This window comes from Musca autumnalis, unplaced genomic scaffold (assembly GCF_047663935.1).
Source record: "Musca autumnalis isolate F117 unplaced genomic scaffold, ASM4766393v1 scaffold_3, whole genome shotgun sequence".
Classification (NCBI taxonomy): Eukaryota; Metazoa; Arthropoda; class Insecta; order Diptera; family Muscidae; genus Musca; species Musca autumnalis.
Genome location: NW_027411866.1, coordinates 250,974,953 through 250,999,079, shown reverse-complemented (window position 1 = coordinate 250,999,079; position 24,127 = coordinate 250,974,953). Strand labels below are relative to the sequence as shown.

General features: G+C 34.9%; 1 protein-coding gene across 5 annotated transcripts; it reads left to right on the top strand.

Moving 5' to 3' along the window:
• Nucleotides 1-1,827: 1,827 nt before the first annotated feature.
• On the top strand, nucleotides 1,828-22,861 carry LOC141399322 (uncharacterized). 5 transcript variants are annotated; one of them, XR_012411815.1, is made up of 5 exons: nucleotides 1,935-2,010; nucleotides 2,065-2,330; nucleotides 17,359-17,483; nucleotides 17,560-22,403; nucleotides 22,478-22,861. XR_012411815.1 is itself a non-coding variant. In XM_073977827.1 (3 exons), the coding sequence occupies exons 2-3, from the start codon at nucleotides 17,472-17,474 to the stop codon at nucleotides 20,962-20,964; spliced, it is 3,417 nt and encodes a 1,138-aa protein (XP_073833928.1). In that variant the 5' UTR covers nucleotides 1,828-2,330; nucleotides 17,359-17,471; the 3' UTR covers nucleotides 20,965-22,861. The 5 variants fall into 5 exon arrangements, 1 of the variants encoding a protein (XP_073833928.1); XR_012411816.1 differs by having other exon boundaries at nucleotides 1,949-1,990; XR_012411814.1 differs by having other exon boundaries at nucleotides 1,828-2,330.
• The last annotated feature ends 1,266 nt before the right edge of the window (nucleotides 22,862-24,127 follow it).

Below are 24,127 nucleotides of genomic sequence, written 5' to 3'. Positions count from 1 at the left end.
ATTTCATGAAATTAGGTGTTCTTAAATCGAATTCCCCACTACAGCAATTTTATGATTTTACTCTACTATGGACGTCGATATAGAGACGCATAATTTCATATCAAAATTTCAGTGAAATTACTGTAGTGTGGCCCGGGACAAAGAACGCCAACATAATGGGAAAGTTTCGTATGATAGTTTCAGCGTGTGGCTTAAAAGCGAAATAAATTTCAAGAAATTATGCGCTCTTATATCGAGTTCCATAGATAATAGAGTAATTTTATTAATTTGCTGTAGTGGGTAATTCGATTTGAGAACCCCTATAAATCGGGAAAGTTTTAATGCAAGTTTCAGCGTGTGTCATAAGACTAATAGCACGGTTACACTGGAGGTTTTTACCGGTTTAAACCACATTTTGAGGATTTATTTGATATGTGCGCTATGGAATTGACATTTGAAACCCAAACCCACTGGGTTAGGCCATGTTTATATTATAGACTTTTGCAGTGTTAACCTTCTTTATGAGAATTTATTTGAAATATAAGCAATGGAATTGACATTTGAAACGTAGTGGGTTTGTTAAATCCGGTTATATATAAACGTACTATTATATGCTTTTTACATTAGAACAAAAATCAGGTTTTAGGTGCGTATCGTCATTTATTTGCTAAAACAGACAAAATTTTTCGTCATTTACCATACAAAAATAAATGACGATAGCTGCGTCATTTATTCTAAACAGCTTTTTTTCATAAACTACCGAAAAATGCAACTGTTTTATGTAATTGTTGTATGATGGAGAAAAACAAAAATACTTAAACAATAAGAAAAGTTAAAATAAATTGTTAAAATAAAATTTACCATACAAAAATAAATTGACGATAGCTGCGTATTCGAAACAAGGCACGAAAACACCATACTGCTTTACCTTGCTTTTTCGTCATAAAGTCTAGGTCCACACTTGAGTAAATCTCATTAGGTGTGTACGATAACTTCGCAAGTAAAAAGTACTTGCAAGTACTCAGCAAGTTCTCAGTAACCTCACTCCACCATTTTTACTCTCTCGAAGCAAAAAATTTGTAGATTGTTATCGAACAGCAATTTGTAAAAACTTGCAAGAAGTCAGCTGATTTGATAAACAAGAAGAAGTTGGCGGAAAAAGATTAAATAAAATAAATAATAAAATAGTCACCACAAGCTACAAAATAAGTTATTTTACTTACATTATCGTTTTCCAAAATTTATTTAATATTTGTTCCCTTTTTTATACATATCTATTTATTTTAATAGCCAAACGTTTGTTTATGTTTTTGCCAAGACGTCCGCCACAAAACATTCGAATTTAAATCAGCTGATCAAACTTGCAAGTTCTTACAAGAAAAATTTCCCTTGCAAAAACTTGTAAACAAAAGTCTCCAAAACTCTCCAATATTCTCTCACAATTGTCTCCAAATTCTCTCTCTTTTACTTTGCAAGTTTGTTATCGAACAGCATTTTGTAAAAGTTTGTGCAAATTTGCACAAACTTTTGAGTTATCGTACAGACCTATTAAAAAGTTTCATGAAGTTAGGCGTTCTTAGGTCGAATTCCCCACTACAACAATATTATGATTTTGCTCTACAATGGAAGTCGATCTAGAAACGCATAATTTCATGAAGTTTTTTCAATGAAATTACTCTAGTGTGGACCGGGACAAACTACTGTTCAACATTTTTAAAGATCGATTTTTGATTCCTACGTAATAATCGAAAAATCGATTTTTGAGTTCTAAATAAGAATCTAAAGATCGAAAGATCGATTCTTGAGTTCTAAGTAAGAATCAAAAGATCGATTTTTGTTTGGTAATACGTATCCCTACCTGGCACATGCGCTCAACAAACCGTATGTGCCGCGGCCTTTACCGGGGTATAATATATGAAGGCGATTGCATTTAATCGTATCGGCGTTAAAAAAATATTACTGACCGAGAGATTGTATAAGTAGTAACAGATATGCAACAACGCAATAACCAGTAAAATTTCAACAAATAATGTAAATAATTGCAATCTATTAACTAGTTATTTTGCCAATGGTTTTCTCTTAAAGATTATAGTTTAGTGAATCATCGAATTGTTCGGTTGTTACCCCCAGTGAACAGTGAAAACAAGCCAATGGGTTTAATAAAGCAGACAATAAAAATAATCAAATTGAATGATATTGTGAATACTTAATTTAATTAATTTAATATTACATGAAAACATATATTTTACTAATTAAAATTATCTATAAAACTGTAAAAAAATGAATTAAATTCATAGACTAGAACAAAAAGCACAGATTTAAAGAAATAATAGTACATATACATATACTAGGTAAGACATTGCTGTTACCTTTTGCCCTGTTCCCGAAATTTATAATATATGTTGGATAACAAAATTGGAGTGCCTTAAGGCACTACAATGATGGAACTAGTTAAAATATATTTTATATATATATATATATACCCTCACCTAGAGAAGCAGGTTTTGCTGTAGGCCAATAACCCACACAAGTAAAAAAACATTATTACTGAAACGATTACAAATTCATATCAAAATATATTTTAGTTTCATGTAATTTTTTCGTAAATATTTTCTATGCAATATATATATATATATATATATATACATATACAGTGTTGTGCATATCAAAAGCAACAAATCGAGGATTTTGAATTAATTCAATTTTTGGATCCGTTAAAATTTTTAAAAATGTAATATTTTGTGCCCAGTTGTTTTTTTATTGTGTACTGAGAGCTTTCAACAAGTTGTTTCTGTACTTTGTAGTTGGATGGGATAACAACAACAACAATATTGACTGATCCTCGAGAACGGGGATTGCAAAACAAAAGCAACAATAGAATATTATTAAAAATGGTAGTGCCATCGGTGTAAATTAACTGTACTTTTGACTTAAATTTATCTTCTGGGACATGGTAGTGTCATTTTAGAAAGAATTTGAATTTGTTATCCTAACAGGGTTGCCACTTTCTACCACTTTTCCCAGGGTCTGGGGAAAATATCATAATACCCTCAAATCAAAATTTTTTCCCACATATAAAAATTTAAATTTTAAAATATTCATTTGGAAATTGGATTAATATCAACCGTTCTTTTGTTTACCGCATAATAAAAAAGTTAAACAACCGAATAGTGGTAAACACAATACATCCTGGTGTAAACCCCTTGAGGCCATCGGCACATTGTGGCTAGAAATGTTGAGGAAACTTTAAAAATAATGCGAATAGGAACCCCCAAGTATTAGTTGGGGCTCTTATTTCCGATATATGGCTCAGAGTACTTCGCAGTAGAAGTTTTGAAAACAATTTGAAAAGTTATACAGCTTCCAACTCAAACAACACAACGGTCAAGAACCCATTGTTTCAACCAACAGTGGGTAAACTATCGTCATATGGCTAAATTATTCAGTTTTTTTTATATTTTTTGTTATTAAATTTTATTTTTAATAATATTGATTAAACATAAAATAAAAAAATCATATTGGGTCGTTAAAACCACTTAAAACATTGAATTTTCTACCGGTGTTTCACAAATTGTCTTCCTTTGGGTATGACAATAGTTTCTTGGCCAGTGTATAACTTTTCAAATTGTTTTCAAAACTTCTACTGCGAAGTACTCTGAGCCATATATCGGAAATAAGAGCCCCAACTAATACTTGGGGGTTCCTATTCGCATTATTTTTAAAGTTTACTCAGCATTTCTAGCCACAATGTCCCGTTGGCCACAAGGGGCTTACACCTGGATGTATTGTATTTACCACAATTCGGTTGTTTAACTTTTTATTATGCGGTAAACAAAAGAACGGTTGATATTAATCCAATTTCCAAATGAATATTTTAAAATTTAAATTTTTATATGAGGGAAAAAATTTTGATTTGAGGGTATTATGATATTTTCCCCAGACCCTGGGAAAAGTGGTAGAAAGTGGCAACCCTCTTAGGATAACAAATTCAAATTCTTTCTAAAATGACACTACCATGTCCCAGAAGATAAATTTAAGTCAAAAGTACAGTTAATTTACACCGATGGCACTACCATTTTTAATAATATTCTATTGTTGCTTTTGTTTTGCAATCCCCGTTCTCGAGGATCAGTCAATATTGTTGTTGTTGTTATCCCATCCAACTACAAAGTACAGAAACAACTTGTTGAAAGCTCTCAGTACACAATAAAAAAAACAACTGGGCACAAAATATTACATTTTTAAAAATTTTAACGGATCCAAAAATTGAATTAATTCAAAATCCTCGATTTGTTGCTTTTGATATGCACAACACTGTATATATCTATATACATATATAAAAGAGTAGTGAGGTGAGGTATTCACTGACTGACTGACTGACTGACTGATTCATCACCGCCCAGACGAAACCGCTGAAGCTAGAAAGTTGACATTTTGGGTGTAGGTTGCTGTTGGTGTGTAGGGGTGAGATAAGGCTGGGTTTTTGGAAATTCGACCCAGAAGTGTACGAAAAGTACTAAAAGGTACTAAATATGGTACCCTTTGTATTAGGGAAACGGTAAGAGCTAGAATTCTGAAATTTGGAATGAGGGTAACTGAAGGAGATCTAGAAAGATGTACCAAAGGGTTTTTGGAAAATCGACCTCTAAGTGTGCGAAAAGTACTAAAATTTACAAAATTTAGTAACAATTGTATATTTTGAACGGATATAGCTAGAATCATGGAATTTGGTATGGAAATCAATGTAGGGAAGTGGTGTTGATGTAATTAAATGTTTTTGGAAAATAGTACTAATGTGTACGAAAAGTACTAAATGATACTAAATTTAGTACAAATTATATTTGGGTGAACGGATAGAACTGGAATCCTGAAATTTGGAATTAAGATTACTGTTAAAGTGTATGATTGAGACATGAGGGTGATTTTGGAAATTTGTACTTATGAGTACGAAAATTACTAAATGGTACTAAATTTAGTACAATTTGGATTTGTGTGAACGGATGGAGCTGGAATCCTGAAATTTGAAATTACGGTCAATTGTGGAGAGTAACGAAGAAAACTTTTTGGAAATTCGAACTATAAGTGCACGAATAGTACTAAATGGTACTAAATTTAGTACAATTTGGATTTGGGTGAATGGATAGAGCTGGAATACAGACATTTGGAATGAGGGTCACTGATAAAGAGTAACAATGAAAGGTTTTTGGAATTCCAACTATAAGGGTACGAAAAGTACTAAATGGTACTAAATTTAGTACAATTTTGATTTGGGTGAACGGATTGAGCTGGAATACAGACATTTGGAATGTGGGTTACCGATGAAGAGTAACAATGAAAGGTTTTTGTAAATTCGAACTATAAGGGTAAAAGTACTAAATGGTACTAAATTTAGTACAATTTGGATTTGGGTGAACGGATAGAGCTGGAATCCTGAAATTTGGAATGAGGATCGCTAATGAAGAGTAAAAATGAAAGGTTTTTGGAATTAGAACTATAAGTGCACGAAAAGTACTAAATGGTACTAAATTTAGTACAATTTTGATTTGGGTGAACGGATTGAACTGGAATACAGACATTTGGAATGAGTGTCACTGATGAAGAGTAACAATGAAGGTTTTTGTAAACTCGAACTATAAGGGTACGAAAAGTACTAAATGGTACTAAATTTTGTACAATTTGGATTTGGATGAACGCATAGAGCTGGAATCCTGAAATTTGAAATTAGGGTCAGTGGTGGAGAGTAACAAAGAAAGGTTTTTGTAAATTCGAACTATAAGTGCGCGAAAAGTTCTAAATGGTACTAAATTTAGTACAATTTGGATTTGGGTGAACGGATAGATCTGGAATCCGGATATTTGGAATGAGAATCACTGTTGAAGAGTAAAAATGAAAGGATTTTGGAATTCGAACTAAACTTATACGAAAAGTACTAAATAGTACTAAATATAGTACAATATAGATATGGGTTTACGAATAGGGCCGGAATCCTGAAATTTGGAATGGGGGTCACTGATTAAGAGTAAGAAAGATGTACAAAAGGTCGAAAAGTCCTAAATGGTAGTGAGTTTAGTATGATTTGGATTTGAAGAGCTGGAATCCTGTAATTTGGAATTAAGATTACTGTTAGAATATACAATTGAGATATGGAGGAAGCTTTGGAAAATGGTACTAATGTGAACGAAGCAGTACTAACTGGTACGGAATTCGCTGTATTTGCGTGAACAGATTACTGTTGGAGTGAGGATTGAGGTAGTTTTGGAAATTAATACTTATGGAAAAGTGCTAAATGGAACTACATTGGCTATAAATTGGGGTTAGGTGAACGGATAGAGCTGAGATATGAAAGTACATTTTGGAAAATCGTGTACGAAAAGTGCTAAATGGTACAAAATTTGGTACCTTTTGGTATTTGCTATATGGTAGAGAATTTTGTACAATTTGTGACTTTGTAAAGGGTAGAACTGGAATTTTGAAATTCGGTACTAGATTAGCAATTGGAGTTTAGAGTGGAGGTAGGGAGGAGGTTTTGAAAATTCGTACTTATTTATACAAAAAGTACTAAATAGTACTATAATGGGTTTCAGGAGAACAGATAAAGCTGGAAAAGTGAATTGGGGTTAGGATATATGTTGAATATAAGGAAGTAATCTTTTAAAATACACTAAGTCGAGATGTACAGTTATATGGGGATATACGAAAACGTGGATATTTATGGTCATTTTGGATTTTTATGGCCATTTTGAATGCCGAAAATTTAACGGACCTATTCGGGTTCTGGGCGAAACCGCTAAAGCTACAACCTTGCATTGTAAATGTGCGTGATTGTTGTTGTGAAGGCGTGAGATAAAGTTTAGTGTTTGGAAATTCGTACTGGAAGGGAATGCTGTGTTAGTGAAGGGTTAAAACCAGGAGTCAAATCTGAAATTTGCAATATAATACGTAGTTTTGGAAATTCGAAATAAAAAATATGGTAGTTGTGTAGGGATGCGATACTTCAGATTTTTTTTTGTAAATTCTGACTACAATCGAAAAATGTATTGGCAATAAAAATAGGTCTTAGTGCAACAGAATCTCCAGTATTCACCATTCCCGTATTAAATGTTGTTTATATATATTTTTCCCCTTTCCGCATACGAAGTAGCGGGCATTTGCTAGTATATATATATATATACACTTGTTTCTGCCATATCTGCTATAAATAACGATTTTACTCATTTTTTGAAGGGTGTTCGAATATGAGTTTTGCATACTGTATTTGCAAGTTCTTACAACTGTTTCTATTTTATTTAACAAGTTTGTTATCGAACAGCATTTTATAAAAGTCTGTACAAACTTTTGTGTTATCGAACAGACCTTTTAAATGACAAATGTGGTAAAAGTGGTGAATACTTTTCTTTCTTTCGTAAAACAAATAATTTTTCTTTGCAATGAATTGTATTTCATGTTTTGTTCGGCTTTTGTTTTTAAAATACAAAACACACACACACACACACAAACTAAACACGTGCAATGGTATAACTGTTTGTATCAACAAAACAGATATATCATATACATAACAGATATAATATGATATAAATGTGGGAATGAGTGTAACAGTTATGATATTGTTTGGGTTGTGTATACTCACAATAACATAACTGTTAGAAACAGTTCTGTGTTGTATATGAACGAGTGAGAACTTTATTTGTTTTTTCGTTCTCAAGTATCTGTTGTATAACAGATATTTTTCAAATACTACAGATACCAACAGATACTATAGGCTTGTGTGAATAACTTCTAAGGAAAATTTCATAAAAAATAGAATTTTTTTTTTTGTGGAAAATGACATGAACTCTCCAAATTGAATGTTTTTCTGGTTTCAGTGAGTGGAATGTACGAGGGCTAAAAGAAAAGTTTCCGCTCTAATCATGTAAACGCGGATATTTATCAAAGATAGTTTTATTATATTCCAAGGAATTCTCCAGCTTGATTTATACACTTTTTCACGCGCTCAAACCAATTGTTGAAGAGTTTTTGGTTTTTGTTATCCTTTAAAATTATGGTATTGGGGATTAAAGAGAGAGGGAGATACAGTAAGTATTTATTGTATGCTCTTAATGTAAAACAAAAATAAAATAAAACATTTCAGCTTTTTGAAGTAAAAATAAAATAAGCAATATTTAATCAATCTTTGGATGAAACAATAAAACAAAACAACCCATATTATTATTTAAATCAAAATGTTTATGTTATATTAGAAATAGTTTAGTATTGACAAATTTAATAATTGTTATAAGATTAATCATGTCCATAAGTAAAACAAAATAATTGAGGCTTTTAAAGTATAAATATAAACAGCTATTAAAGTTGATCTTGAGATGGATGTGTAACATAAACACAATAATTAATTGATAACATTAATAATAAATCAAATTTTTGATTTTAAGGTAGAAATGGAAAAAATATTATTTTCAGGACAATTATAACAAAATTGTGACTTTTGGGAACGCGATATCTTATAGAGAATTTTACGGTCTTTGTTTGTCTTTTGCTTTAGTCACTGTTTGGTAAGGCTCACCGTTTTTGAGATATATCAAAAACAAAAATAAAAATATGACCTATGATCATGAATAAGTCTCTTTGCACGCATGGGACCGACAGAGAATTTTAGGACCTTATTTGTAATGACAAATCCTACATCTCCACCAAAATTCAGCTCTGTAGGAATTTTTCTATTTCAATTCCTATTTTGTTTGGGCTACATACCATAAGTACTTATTGTATCACACCAATATCCATTTATATCAGTTTGTACAAACCAGATATAAACAAATATGTTCCTTTTTTTCTGTCTATACCAACTCATATCATACCTGTTTGAAAAAGTATCAGTATCAACTTATAACTGAAACTACATTCTACATATCCATACTCACTCAATGTTGAAAAATGTCGGAACTGATATATTCAGTTGTATCCATGCAGGTGTTTAACACAAACTAACGTTCTGTCAAAGTTAAACTTTTTCAACATAGCCCGGGTCCACACTAGCGTGAATTTCATTAAAAAAATTTCATATAATTAGGAGTTCTTAAATCAAATTCCCCACTACAGCAATTTTATGATTTTATGCCATGTTCAGACTAGCGGTAATTCGCTCTCTATTCGTTGTTCGACCACAAATTACGTTACAGTTACTTCATATTTTGAGAACGAACAACGATTTGTGTACATTGTTCAATTTAAATTACTTGCAGAACGACGATAAAATATGTCCTATCTCTAACAAATGAGAGAATTTATCGAAATAAATTAATTATGACAGAAAAAAATATAAAATTCATTTAAAACCCAAACATTTTTAGAAAAACTGCAAAACATGAATAAAAAGTAAACGGTTTAACGACTAGTATACATTCAAATCATAGCACATTTTCTCTTTTCTTTTATTGCAGTTGCATATCTTATTCACCGTTTTAAATTCGCGTAAAAATTTAGAAACAAAAATCAAATTCCTGCCAGAAAGTCTGTATACCAAAAAATTATTTTGGCAGAAAAATTAAAAAATGTGCCGAAAACACCAAAATTGTAAGAAAAAATAGAAAAGATGAATGAAAATAATATAATTAAATATTTAATAGATATCTAAAGAAAAACAAATAGTTAATCAGTTCATATCAATTAATTTTACTCGTTTTTTGGACAAAACTTTCTTTAAAATCAGTAAATAAAAACTATGAAAATATGAATCATGTTGCGATGAATTATGTACCATGTCGTATGAACGGGTTAATTCGTGTACGTAATTATGAGAACGAACTACGTTATTCAAATGCTGGTATGAACATGGCATTACTCTACTATGGAATAGAGCTGGCAAAAAATCGATGGCACTATCGATAATATCGATTATTTTTTAAAAAATCAATATCGATAGATAGTTTTGCCTATCGATATTATCGGAACAAAAATCCCCAACCTAAAATTCATTGAAATAAACAGAAATTTCGCTGCTTTTCGGTTATGTGTGTGTGAGATAGTAAGTCTGTGGTCACACGTACACATTTTTCGGTAAAGTAAAATTTATTTTTTTATAAAACAAAAGCAATTGTTTATTCTCCTTTACATTTCTGCAAACTACTTGTGCAAAATTTCAAGAAAATCATTGACATTTGCTAGCTCTTCTATGGAAGTCGATCTAGAGACGCATAATTTCATGAAATTTTTTCAATGAAATCACTCTAGTGTGGACCGGGACTTATAAAAATTATACGCTCGACGTATTTCGGTAGTTCTCATAAGAATACATGTGCTCTACTTTTTTCACCACACACACCCGTACATGGTACAATTACCAGATAGATGCATCAGCCAACAACTACAACAAAAACCAGTTCAGTACTGTGAAATGTCAAAAATGTTAACAAACCCACTGGGTTTCAAATGTCAATTCCATTGCTTATATTTCAAATAAATCCTCATAAAGAAGGTTAACCCTGCAAATTGCTATAATATAACAAGTAAAAAAAAATCAGTCGGCTATGATACACCCTCAGCCTGTGCAAATTGAAACACTTTTTTCACAAAAAACTTATGTATTTAAAGGGTTTCAAAATGTTCGTCCTATGAACCGACCAAAATGTTGATTAGGATTAAAGTTTAAAAATTTTGGGGAAAAGGTACTTAAAGGAATGGACCGACATAGACCATGGGGGTGCCATAGGGGGTTTTTACACCCCTAGGTCTGTTTTCTCAAGAAGTATAGGCTTGCCCTGAAACAGCTTTTACCATCCTAATTGAGGCAGCGAATGTAAGTTGCTTCAACAAAAATCAAAGTGATTCAATAGCAGGTCTTAAAGTGAACTTATCCAAACTTTTGTGTGCGAGGTACGGGATTGAGTGGACAAATATAGTCCATATTCGAACTTGATCTATATCTGGTAGATATTATGAGAATGTGTAAAGTATGGACCAAATCGGTCACTCCCATCAAGAGTTATCCGAATATTTTTGAACTTTTGTGGGGTAGGTACCTGGTGGACCGATATGGCTTATCTACGAACTTAAACTAAGTTTGGAAACAATATTACGAAGGCCAAATTTTGTTCGAGAATTATCTTGCGTTTCCACCCATAAACATGGTGTCATAGGGTTTGTTTTTCAACTTTCAGGCTATTTTTCAGGAAGTATGGACTTGCCCCTGAGGTGAATACAAGATGTTACAACAAAAACCAAGGCGATTCGAGAGCAGGTCCTCATCTAAGTCTGGTAGAAATTTCATAATGTGCAAAGTATGGACCAAATCGGTTACTTCCTTCAAGAGTTATCGTACGCACAAATTTTCCGAACATTTTCGAACTTTTGTGGGGGAGGTACTGAAAGGAGTGGACCGATATAATCCATCTTTGAACTTGAACTAAGTTTGGACAAAATATTACGAAAGCCAAGTTTTAGACCGAATCGGCAGATCCGTTCGAGAGTTATCTTGCGCTCCAACCACTTCACACGGTGTCATAGGGTTTTTTGTAAATTTCAGGCTATTTTCTCAGGAAGTATGGACTTGCCCTTAATGAAACTTACAGCGTCGTATAGAGGACAGCGAATACAACTTGCGTAAACAAAAATCAAAGCGATTCGAGACCAGGTCCTAATCTGAACTTTTCCGAAATTTTGTGTGGGAGGTACCCGAAGCAGTGGGCCGATTAAGTCCATATTTGGAACCTCATCTAAGTCTGGTAGAAATTTCACGATGTGCAAAGTATGGACCAAATCGGTTACTTCCTTCAAGAGTTATCGTGCCCACAAATTTTCCGAACATTTTGGAACTTTTGTGGGGGAGGTACCTGAAGGAGTGGACCTATATGGCCCATCTTCGAACTTAAATCAAATCTGGACAAAATATTTCGATACCCAAAATTTGAACCGAATCGATTGATCCGTTCGAGAGTTATCGTGCGCACCAGCCAGCCAGACAGACGGACGGACATTGCTAGATCTACTCAAAATTTTCTGAAACGAATATCGTACAAACATACTTGGGGACTAAAACCATTATTTCGATGAGGCACATTTTTGGTCGTATCAAAGTGTAAATACCCTCTTTAGCCTAAAGGCTGAGGGTATAAACATGGCCTTACAAAAATTCATCAATGTTTCACAATTTTTCTTTTAAATTTTTGTGTGTTTCTATCATAGACTAATAAATTCATAGACAAAGAGAGTTGTAGTGTGCTTCTTTTTTGTGGGTGTCGCCGGTATGCACAGTGCCTGATCTTTTCACACAATGTTTTGGGGTAAATTACAATATTTTATTGAATTTGTTTATATGAGGATGTAGATCTGGCCAAAGATTATCCATATTTTGTCTTTTATCAGAATAAATAGTTTAAAATCTATAGTAACTTTAAATAAAACTACTAACAGCTACTAACGCCATCAACCAATTTTCGAAAATTTCGAAGATAAATGCTGAGAGCAAATAAATGTCTATAAATTTATTAGTCTATCGTCTATGTGATGGAAAACGATTCGACTCGTTTTGCCATAAATCGAAATCGTATATTTCCAATTTTTGTGAATATTTTAATGAAATTGAAAATGGATTTTAATAATATTATTCAAATAAGGGGCTTTTGCGAAGCAAAACTATATATATCATCAACGGCACTCCGATTATATACCATTTCGATTTTGCAAATCGAGTCGATTCGGTTTTCATCACATACCCGTATGCTTGCTAAGTTATCGTAAAGACCTAATCATTGTAGATCCCACAAACTATATATATTCTTGATCAGCGTACAATTCTACATGACTTTCCATGTCCGTCCGTCTGTGGAAATCACTCTAGCGTCCGAATGGATTGACGTAGGTGGATGAAATTTTGGGAAAATCTATTATATGTCCGTAGGACTTTTGGCTATGTAGGTCCACGCTTCCGTATAACCCCCATACAAAATGACGCGTGACGCGTCGTTGATTTAAGAAATTTTTAAGATATTTGTCCCATTTAACCAAAGTTCGGCCCGACCGAACTTAACACTTTTCTTACTTGTTTCTTAATAAACACATTGGCGCACGGGAATGACTAAAAAATTGGCACAGGACTAAAATGTCTCAAAAACATAATTTAAAAAATAAAATTATGTATATTAATGAAACCAAAATTGACTTGGCTCATTCTTCTAGAATAACTCGGCGTACTTCAATTATATAAAATATTTTGATATATTAATGGATATCAGTGTTTTTTTAACACAAAACGGTTGGGGACACGCACGGTAATGACGTTTTGCTCCTTGCGACCAATTTTTTGCATATAAATATCGTCTGCTCCGTCGGAAAAGGTCGTAAGTCCCTTTCAATAAATTTTTCAGGAGGAAGAAAAAACATTCCAGCGCTTTCTGTATTAAAGATTTTATTATGGTGGTAAAGGCAGTATTTTTCTTTTATTTATTCCGCTTCAATACCTGTACTTTGTTTGATAAAATTCCGTCGCGTTTGGGAGATAATTGGATGTCTTTGGACTTACGACCTTTTCCTTGTACAGTTTTGTATTTTTGTAGGGACTTACGACCTTTTCCTACAATTTACGGACGTTTTTAAAATAAAATATTTATACTTTACAAAAGAACGTGGAAAGGGTATTATAAGTTTGTTTTGTACAATATTCGTGTAACATCGCGAAGTATTCGTCGTAGACCCCCTCCCCTTGTCACTTTTTCATATCTTGACGAGATAAAGCGATCTAGCTATGTGTGTCCGTCCATCCATTAACAATTGTAATAAAACTCCAGGCCTCAATTTTGAACCGATCATCACGAAATTTTCTAGAGAGGTCGGGTTCCGACCAGAAGTGACCCCATTAGATGTTGATTATGATCGAAAGGTGTGAAATGGACCAAACCCACAATTTTTACCCGACTTTGTAGCTGTCCTGTAGATCGCAGTAATATTCCGATCGGAGAGAAAATTTAAGATTGATTTGAGTTTAAGACAAAGAATAAGCTTGCAATTTAACATGGTGATGAGATAATTATTAGCGGGTTGAATGGACCAAAACTTTTGTGTGAAATCTTATATATAAAAGACAATGTGTGTATGTGTGTATGTTCCGCATAGACTCAAAAACGGCTGAACCGATTTTTTTGAAAATTTCAGAGAATATACAAGGAACAACCGAGGTGAAAATAGGCTTTATATTTTTTGAATTGGGGAGGGGGCGGGGGCAGGCCCTATTTTTAAAAAACGTGTTTTTGCAAAAGTTATGAAAGTATCGGTCAGAAAATTAATTTGCGAGGCAACGGTTGTTCAATCTTCGGCCCTAAGTACTTATTCCATGAAATTTTCAGATTATGCACAGGGATGTCCTTTGGTGGAAGTAGGCTACATATTTTGTAGTAGGTATTATATTTCGGAGGAGCGGGTTACACCTGTGCCCTATTTTTTAAATGCGCTATATATATAAAACTTACGAACTATTCCGTTTCCCCAATCCTGGGTACATATTTTAGCAATAAGACCCGACCAGAGAAAAACTCTAAGTCGGTATAACAATGACCGTCTGTCCGTCTTTTGAAATTAGGATACGGCTCGCAATTTTTTTTCTATTACTTCTAGAATGTTTGGTATTGACGCCTTCGTATAGCCCCCATAGAACGGTACCTCCCGATTTCCGGTATTTTGAAGGTGTGTGGCCTCAATATTCCTCCGAAATGGCTGAAATTTGGTATTTATTCTTCGTTTCGGGTATAAAACGTTCTCCCATAAATTTGTCTATATAGGTCCACGCCTTCATATAGCCCCATAGAACGGTGCCTCCCGAATTTCGGTATTTTGAAGGTTAGCCACATTATTTTACCGAAATTGTTGAAATTTGGTATTTAGTCTACTTCATAAACGAAAGGAAACTAATCGAAGTAAAATTCAATACAACTGATGGTGGAGGGTATAACAAGTTCGGGCTAGCCGAATTTAACGACGTTCTTACTTGTTATTGATATTCACTTGCATACCCAACTAATTTGCGATACAAAAAAAATTTAATTGACATAAGAAAAGGTAATATAAACTGTTTCAAGGGCCAGCAACGTGGACCGGTTCGTCTAATATTTAATATAAAACATGACACGTTGTACTTACGACCTTGTATTTTTCCTTACGACCTTTTCCTTCAATTAAATTTCATGATTAATTCCTAGAGAAACCACAAATCACCAGTTGATAAAGTTAAGTAAGATTTACGACAATAAAACAGTAAAAAAATTTGATTTTTTTTACAAATTTTTCAATATATGCGGTATTTGAACACATACAGCATCCCAATTTGTATCAATGAAAAGGCCAGAAGTCCATCTTTCATAATTAGTTCGCTTATAGGGGAAAATAGATTTCAAATGTAAATTTTCGTTGCAATATAAAAATTATCACGTTTTTGTTCAAAAGTTTGGTGCACAGGCTCCGCCAAATATCATCCGATTATCATCCAAAGGTGTAGGCTAGTTCTTTACATTGTACCCCAACCATGGATGACGTTTAACATTATATCTGAACTACATTAGCTGTAGTATTCTTTTTAAGTATACATTTTCCTGTGGACTTACGACCTTTTCGTACTCAAATTTGTACGTTTTGTGGACTTACGACCTTTTCCAACAAGGGCAAAACATATAGAAAAACGCGACATACTACCATTTTCTTTGTATCATACGACGTGTTTTGACTTGTAGTATCATCCTGTAACAAAAACGCGATTTCCAAAAAAAGTGGACTTACGACCTTTTCCGACGGAGCAGACGATATGTAAAACGAAAATCGTTAAAGGAAAATTTGTTTTACTTATTCCGTTTCTAAATATTTATTTTTTTTTCAATATTTATAACCCTAAATGCCTCAGGACACAGAAACTAGTATTTTCGCAATATTCACCCATGTACCGTCATTTTACCTTGAATAACATCGGAAAGTGCAAGATCACCAGAAATTTCTGTTGGCTGCGGTTGAGATACTGATTTGAAAGCAGATTGATATTTGGAATCTCGATTAGGTGATCCATTCGTGATGTCCTTCTGAACATTTGCAGCTTTGGAGGCTCCATTTGCGCGTAAGGTCATCTGCGTTGCAAACACTAGTTCCGATACGCTATGTAAATCCCGTAAATCTTTTGTGACTCTACGTTTGGTTCTTTCACTCGCTTTTTTCAAATTATTCGAAAAATCTACGGGCCGATTTGCGTTGACGGTGAATATCGACGTCGTATGAACCACGAGCTATATCAGCTATACAAAGACATGAACATAGTTAAACGTATCGAGATGCAACGATTGCGTTGACTAGGCCATATCATAACAATGAGCGATGATGAATCCACTAAAAAGGCGTATGAATACATGTCACATGGCGGTGCACGCAGAGTTGGCAGGCCAAAGAATAGATGGCGCAAACAAGTGGATGAAGATATGAAAAGGTGCGGTATTCCAGAAAGCGAAGCGAAAAACAGAGATAATTGGAGATCTTTTCTTAGTTCGGTCTATAGAAGTATAGCAAAGACGGCCTTGTTTGTCCAACAAAACATGAAATACATTTCGCTCATTTACTCAAAGAGTGACACATTTCAAAAAATCAAGTTTCGAGAAAAACGCGTTTTAAGTTGTGGATTGAAATTTGACTCCCCAACTTAAAAAGATTATTACACAAAAACTAAAATAACTAGTTTGACCATATTTTGTAGAGAACTAGCCAAATATCAGAGCTAAATTTCTGTGCAAGATCAAGCATGATTTGATGTGTTTTAGTGCTTCATAAATGCAAAAAACTTTTTTTGATGATTTATGCCAAACTCCTAAAAAATAAGTTGTAACTCGTTGAGTTTTAGAGATATAAACTTGAAAATTTGACACATGATAAAGTAGAAGTCGTAGAAAAAATAGAAATTGCTAACTCAAAAAAAAAAAAACATTTTTTGAGTTATGCCACTCTTTGAGTAAATGAGCGATTTATTCTAAAGGGAAATTTTTTGTTCCTACGAAAACATTTAAATAAGTTTCTGTCGCGGCTTTCTGCTTTAAATTTGATTTCAATTATAATGTATTTCGGTAATACGGACGCGTAATTGTGGTAGGATGGTGAATATTTTTGCACGTCCCGTCGTTAGATAGGTATAATTGCTAAATATAAGTTTTTAATCTTGTAAAAGTTGTAAAAGTCGTAAACGATTTTCATATAAATTTTGTGTACTGGAACGCAAAATGTGTAAAAGTGGTAAAAATTGTAAAAACTTTTTAGTTCTGAAACAGAGCTATTGTTGTATAATGGAAAAATTGCAAAAAATACGTGTTTCAGCAAAATTTAGTAAAAATTATAAAGGACATGGACAAACCTAATGATTTCCTTTTATTTCAGATATTCTCAATAGACCTCGATGACTGTCAGTTTTGTTGGTCAGTGTGTACTACGCTTAAAACATTAACAAAATTTAACAATATATTATAAAACAATATTAAAAGTTGTTAATTATGGACGATAGGGTAAGAGGCAGAATAAACACATCTTATAAAAAACCATTATATATATACATATATTCATCTATTAACTGTTTTTTAGACCGTTCCACCGGATGTAATGAAACCCTCCAGCAATGACGCTATAATTGAATTTGTTGATCTGTGTTCAGAAGGCGAAGAAGATAATTTTGAAAAAGAAAATATGGCTAAATCGTTGAAAGCAAAATCTTCTTTACCAATAGAAAAAAGTGATGATGATTTATCTGCTTCATATCCGACAACATCCAACGCCACAGTTGCCTGTACAGAAGAGACTTCTAACAAAACCTCGAAAGAGGTGGAAGGTGAAATTTCCAATAAATTCCTCCAACCATCTGAAGTTACCAAAGAACAAGCCAAGGAAGTTGCAAACGGTAATAAACGACATCGATTATCTGAAAGCTCAAAAGAACAAAGCGTTGTTGATCCTGTCTCAGAAAGTTCGATATTGATGTATATCTCAAAAGAGAGCGACGACTTCGATCAACTAAAATCTATTGGTGACAAAAGACGTTGCAGTGTAGATGTACATTCTGTAATTGCTAAACTATTAATTGAAGCCGATTCCACAACAGTGGTTAGTTCATCACAAGCATCCACCGAATCATTTAAATCTCCATCCGAACGACGTAAAACCTCTGAGCCCCAGGAACGCCAATCAAATAAGCAGACAAGTAATTCCATTCCCAAAAAAATAAATACTCCAGACAGAAATGATGATAGCGACGAGGACAGAAAATATGCATTACCGGAAACATCCACCAAACCAAAAGCTCAATGTACAGTTGTTCGGAAGAAATCTGTTAAAAGAAAACATAAGGCTCATAAGGCTAAGAAAAAATTTACAGTTGTTCGGAAGAAATCTGTTAAAAGAAAACATAAGGCTCTCTCTCATAAGGCCCTCAATGTACTCAACAATGACTGTCAAATGTATGCAAATAATAACAGAGGTTGTGTACTCTGCAATGATAAACCAAGAAATTTGACCAATCACTACATACGTAAGCATAAAACTGAATCGTATATATCCCGGTTGTCAAGGTCTCAGCTGGATGATTTACTTTCTAACACACCATTTGTCACAGAAGTGAAGGGCCCGGCGGGCTACTACTACTCCATCGAATGTAAATTCTGTAACTTAAATTTGAATGAACCATTTTCTGAATTGTACGATCATTACTCCTCACATACGGGAGAATATGCCTATTATTGTAACAAATGCAGGCTGAGTCGACCCTATCGGCCAGATATTGAATCACATCAAAAGCATACGAAATTATGTTCCAATTCAGGCATACAAGTTATGTATAGTTATGAACCGGGTGAACCCTGGCATCTTTATTATTGTAATATTTGTAATTTTGTTCAGTTGAATGAGGCCAACATACTGAAACATCTGAGGGAACATCATGGTCCCCGTCAAGCCATAAGTGAAAATATACAAAAATGCATTTTGGCAGCAATAAGTGATGTTCCTGATACCAATACTAAGAGCCGAAGCAATGCCAGTTCTAGCAAGTCAGTGACTACCACCCCAGCCTTTAATCCTTTAATCATAAAATCAGAATCAATGGACGATGAAGATAATAGATTAACACCACCACCAAGGGAACAAACTGCGTTAAACTATGTCATTGTCAACTCTACAAGAGAAAATGCAACTAATGATGATTCAATATATACCCTTGAACAGCAGAAACTACATGAAGATACTTCACGCCAACAACAGACAGCCGCAGCAGTCGTCGTTGTCAATAAAACGCAAAAACAGCAACCACCCAACATGGCCACGACAATCGCATCTAAAAGCCCTAGCAATACATGTTCTACCAAGTCAATGACTACCACACCAGTCCCTTCGGTAGTAGGATCATCGTTACCACAACAGTCACAAGCCATTTCAGATTTAAACCCCACTGGACCCTTTGCTAAAGTTTTTGAACCTTTAGTCATAAAATCTGAATTAATGGACGATGAAGATAATAATTTAACACCACCAAGACAACAATCTGCAATGAATTCCCCAATTGATGATAGTGATGATGATTTAAAAACTATATCTGTTCCCTATCTTCCAACAACCTCCGAAGCCAAAAAAGACAAGCAGCAACAACAGACCAAAAATGAGAGCAACGATCAAACTGTAGAACAAAATAACATTAAGGAAAATATGGATGATATCACCAAAAATCTTTTGCAGCAAATAGATATTTGTGATGATACAAATATTAAGATATTACCACTTGAGGGAGATAAGAAAAGAAATGAAGACAACACAACCACCAAAGAGGTTAAAGAAACATCAGAGGCGACGACCAGCCTCTTTAAAAGACGTAATCATTTTGAAAATGACAAGGAGCAGCCTAAAAGTAACAAGACAACTACAAACATAACCGTTGCAGACACCATAACTTTGGATGATTCCAGTGATGAAGAAATGGAAATTCCAAAAACCGTGGAAGCGGAAACTGTAGATCTATTAAGCGTCGAGGAGCCTCAGCCTGAAATGCCTGTTGCTGAAGAAAAACCATTGTTTACCAGAGTTTCAGATGTTCGAAATGCTATGAAGAATAACAATGAATCGAATCCGCCCGAAAAACACAATGAGCAAAACCTGAAGAAGTCGTCTAGCCCACCACCTACACAAAGTTCTAGTCTACAAAAACTAAAAACATCGTCCAGTCCACCACAACCTGCACCGCGGTCTAGTGAAGAAGAAACAAAACAAATCATACTTGCATCCATTAATGAAATAAACTTTGGCTCTTTGAATAATTCAAACTTCGAAGAGCTTCTAACTTGCATTATCAAAGTTAGTGAGAGCAAAAATCCAACTTTGGAAAATTTACTTTTAAAAACAATTATTAAGCGTCTAACTTCAAGCGATAAGCTAGAAGTTAACAATGAAAAGAACATACCAACAGAGCCATTAGCGACGTCGTCGTCAATGCTTGGAAACAATGATGCTAAAGAGAATGGTTCAGCTCAGCCAAGCGTTATACCAGAAGATACAAATTTACCAACTACACCAACAAGTCCTTCAACAAAATCTCCCGAAGAAGAAGACAGAAGAAAGAGCAAATCTATGAAATCAACAGAAAGGGAAATGATGCGTATCTATAAAGAATTGCATTGCACCGTCAAGGGTTTCGATCAAATAGAATATTATATGCCCAAAGCTATTGGTGGTAAACGACGTTCCAGTGTACATGAACGTTCCGTAATAGCTGAACAATCAAACGAAGGCGAATCCACAGCAGAAATTAGTTCATCACAAACATCCACCGAATCATTTGAATCCTCTTCAAAACGACGTAAAACCATTGACAGCCATTTTGAACACCAGAAACGTCAATCAAGTATACAGGCACGTAAGGCAATTTCTGTACAATTAAATACTCCAGAAGTGATTGATAGCGACGAGGATAGTAGAGATGCACTACCGGAACGAAAAAAAAAACACTGAAAGTGATTTCTGTATGTTTAAGGAAGAAAGAAAAAGAGAAATTAAATTACCTACTGTAGTAAGATAACTAAGAACACACCTATTATAAGTAAAACACATATCGATAATTATTAGAATGATATCGAGTAATCGTATATTTGGTATGTAATCGATATCCACATTGTTAGACGATAAGAGTTAAATCAATAAATGGCGTCATTCGTTAGTCTGATTGCCGAACTGAGTAGACGTGTACAGATCAGGTGTGACCGAACGCACGCGTACGTTGTGAAATTAAAAAATTCAACCACGCCACATATTGTGAAATTCGGATCAACCAGCGAACAGTGAATTCTTTTAAGCTAAAAATATCAGGAAAACTGAGGAAATACAACAACAAAACGTGAACGTTGTGGAAAAACTAAAAAGTTGAGGAAATACAACAACAAAAAGTGAACGTTGTGAAAAAACTAAAAACTAAGGAAATACAACAACGAAAAGTGAACGTTGTGGAAAAAACTGAGCAACTAAAAGAAATTAAGTGATCGCTGTGAAAAAATTAAACAGCAAATCAAAAAAGAAAAGGAATGGTGCGCGAAAATTTGGTCGCCCAGTTAAAACTGGCTGGAATAGACTTTCCCAACACGGCCACAGTGGCCCAGCTGCGAGAATTATTAAAAGAGGTGGTAGGGGCAAATACTTCAGCCGGAGCGTCATCTTCGCTACCACCACCACAGCAGCAAGTGGAAAACGTTGAAATACAGCAGCAGACAAGCAGCGCAGCTGAGACAACGGCACAGCAACAAGAAGATATTCGTGTACACACACCACTTCAACTGCCGGTAAGCACATCGTCGCCAAAAACATCAACAACAACAAAAGAAATGGCAAGCAAAGAAGGGCATGCAAACAGACAAACAGTTGAGATGGTAACAGACAAAGAAGGGCATGCAAACAAACGAGACGAAATAACAAGCAAACCAGGGCATGCAGACGAACAAGAGAAAATAGTGCAAGAGCTAGAAAGGCAAATAAAAATCTTAAAACTAAACTAAAGAAGGTATGCCCTAGAGATGCAAGAGCTAGCGGCTGACACCCCCCTCTCGCAGAAGGAAGTGGTGGAATACATAGTAGACGGTATGATGGATAAATCAGTGGCAGCCTCAATATTTTTCAAGGTGGCCACGGTAGCAGAATTTAAAGAGCTGATACCAAAATATGAGAAAATGGTGGCGGACCGAAAACAATACCAGCCGAAAAGTGATGCGGTGAAGCAGGCACCACCAGCAGTCCGGTGTTTTAGATGCTCGAAATACGGGCATTATTCAACAAACTGTACAGAGGGACAGCGGCCGATAGCGTGTTTTATTTGTGGAAAAAAGGGACACATGAAGATTAATTGCCCACTACGGACGGTAGCGGCGATCCCAGACGAGAATGAAGTAGATTGGAACATACAGGTAAGAGTAGCCTTGAGTCCCAGTAGAACCGGGTCTAATGATCATTTTATTTCTTCCTTACTCGACACGGGTAGCCCATGTAGTTTCGTTAACCAATCCGTGATTCGGTCGGTGTCCCCACAAATCAAGATGAAGAGGAAAAGAGTTTCCAAATATAAGGGGCTGGATGGGAGAAAACTAAAAATATGCGGACATCTTCAAGCATTTTTAGAATTTGGCGGTGTCAAAAGAAAAATGAATTTTATTGTTTTACCAGATAGTGCCCCGTGTACCTTGGTGCTCGGGCGTGACTTTCTAAATATATTTAATATAGTTTTATGTTTTAAAAATGGGAACCCGAACCCAATTGAATTTTGCGACAAATTCGGGAAAAAGTGTATCAATTTGTTTTTAAAGGCGGACCCTCAACCTGAATTAAATCCAGGGCCGCTTAAAATAAATGAAAAAGTGAAACCAAATGGAAGTGATGTTCTTTTTGGGAATAATAAAAGGGAGGTAGCTGGGGTAAACAGCTTACAACAGGAAGGGTCTACTCTGGTAGGGGCGTTAAAACATGGTAAAAATATAAAAGAAAATGGGGAATCGGATGCTGGGGAAACAGTCAGCAATGAAATAAAAACAACAGATAACGAGATTGTATGGGAAAATAAGCCATGCACACTAGAAGAAATAAAAGAGATACAGGGGTCGGAAACAGTAGGCAACGCGGAACTGGAAGACGTTGAGGAAAACTGGGATATTAACCCGAAACTAAATGAAATGGAAAAAAGTAGACTACGTAAGTTAATCCAAGAGAATTATTTTGGGAAACTAGAAGACGAACCGCAAACATCAGATTTCAAAGCTTCGATATTAGTAACCTCAGGAAACGCGACCTACTGTTCGCCTAGAAGATTGTCTTTCGCGGAAAAACAGGAAGTGGGGAAAATTATAGCAGACTTGCAGGAAAAGGGAATCATACGACCAAGCAATTCCCCTTACGCTTCGCCCATAGTACTAACCAAGAAAAAAAGTGGTGAGGTGAGGATGTGCGTGGACTATAGGGCCTTGAATAAAATCATTGTACGGGATAATTACCCCCTCCCACTAATAGAAGACTGCTTGGAGTACCTTGAGGGGAAGGCGTGGTTTACCATAATGGACCTCAGGTCGGGCTTCTACCATGTTAGGTTAGAAGAGGAATCGGTGAAATATACATCGTTTGTGGTACCAAATGGCCAATATGAGTTCCTAAGGTTGCCATTTGGCTTGAAAAATGGACCGGCGATATTTCAACGATTCATTGCCTGAATTTTTCAAGATTTCCTGAAGCAGGGTGAAATGGTCGTGTATATGGATGACATAGTGATAGCGTCAAAGACATTGGAGGAACATACTCGATTAGTAGGGAAAGTACTGGACCGTTTAGCTGTGTATGGACTCCAAATAAAAATGCAAAAATGCAAGTTCGCATATAATGAAATTGAATACCTTGGGTATAAGGTATCGCGAAAAGGAATCGAACCATCAGACGGACATGTGGAAGTAATCGGGGGGTACCCGATGCCGAAAAACATTAAGGAAATGCAGGCTTTTCTTGGGTTATGCTCATATTTTCGGAAGTTCGTAAAGGGATTTTCCCTAATAGCCAAACCACTATACGAACTAACAAAAGAAGGGGTCAAATATGAAATTACGGATGAGCGTAGGGAAGCGTTTGAAACGTTGAAGCAAAGATTAACCTC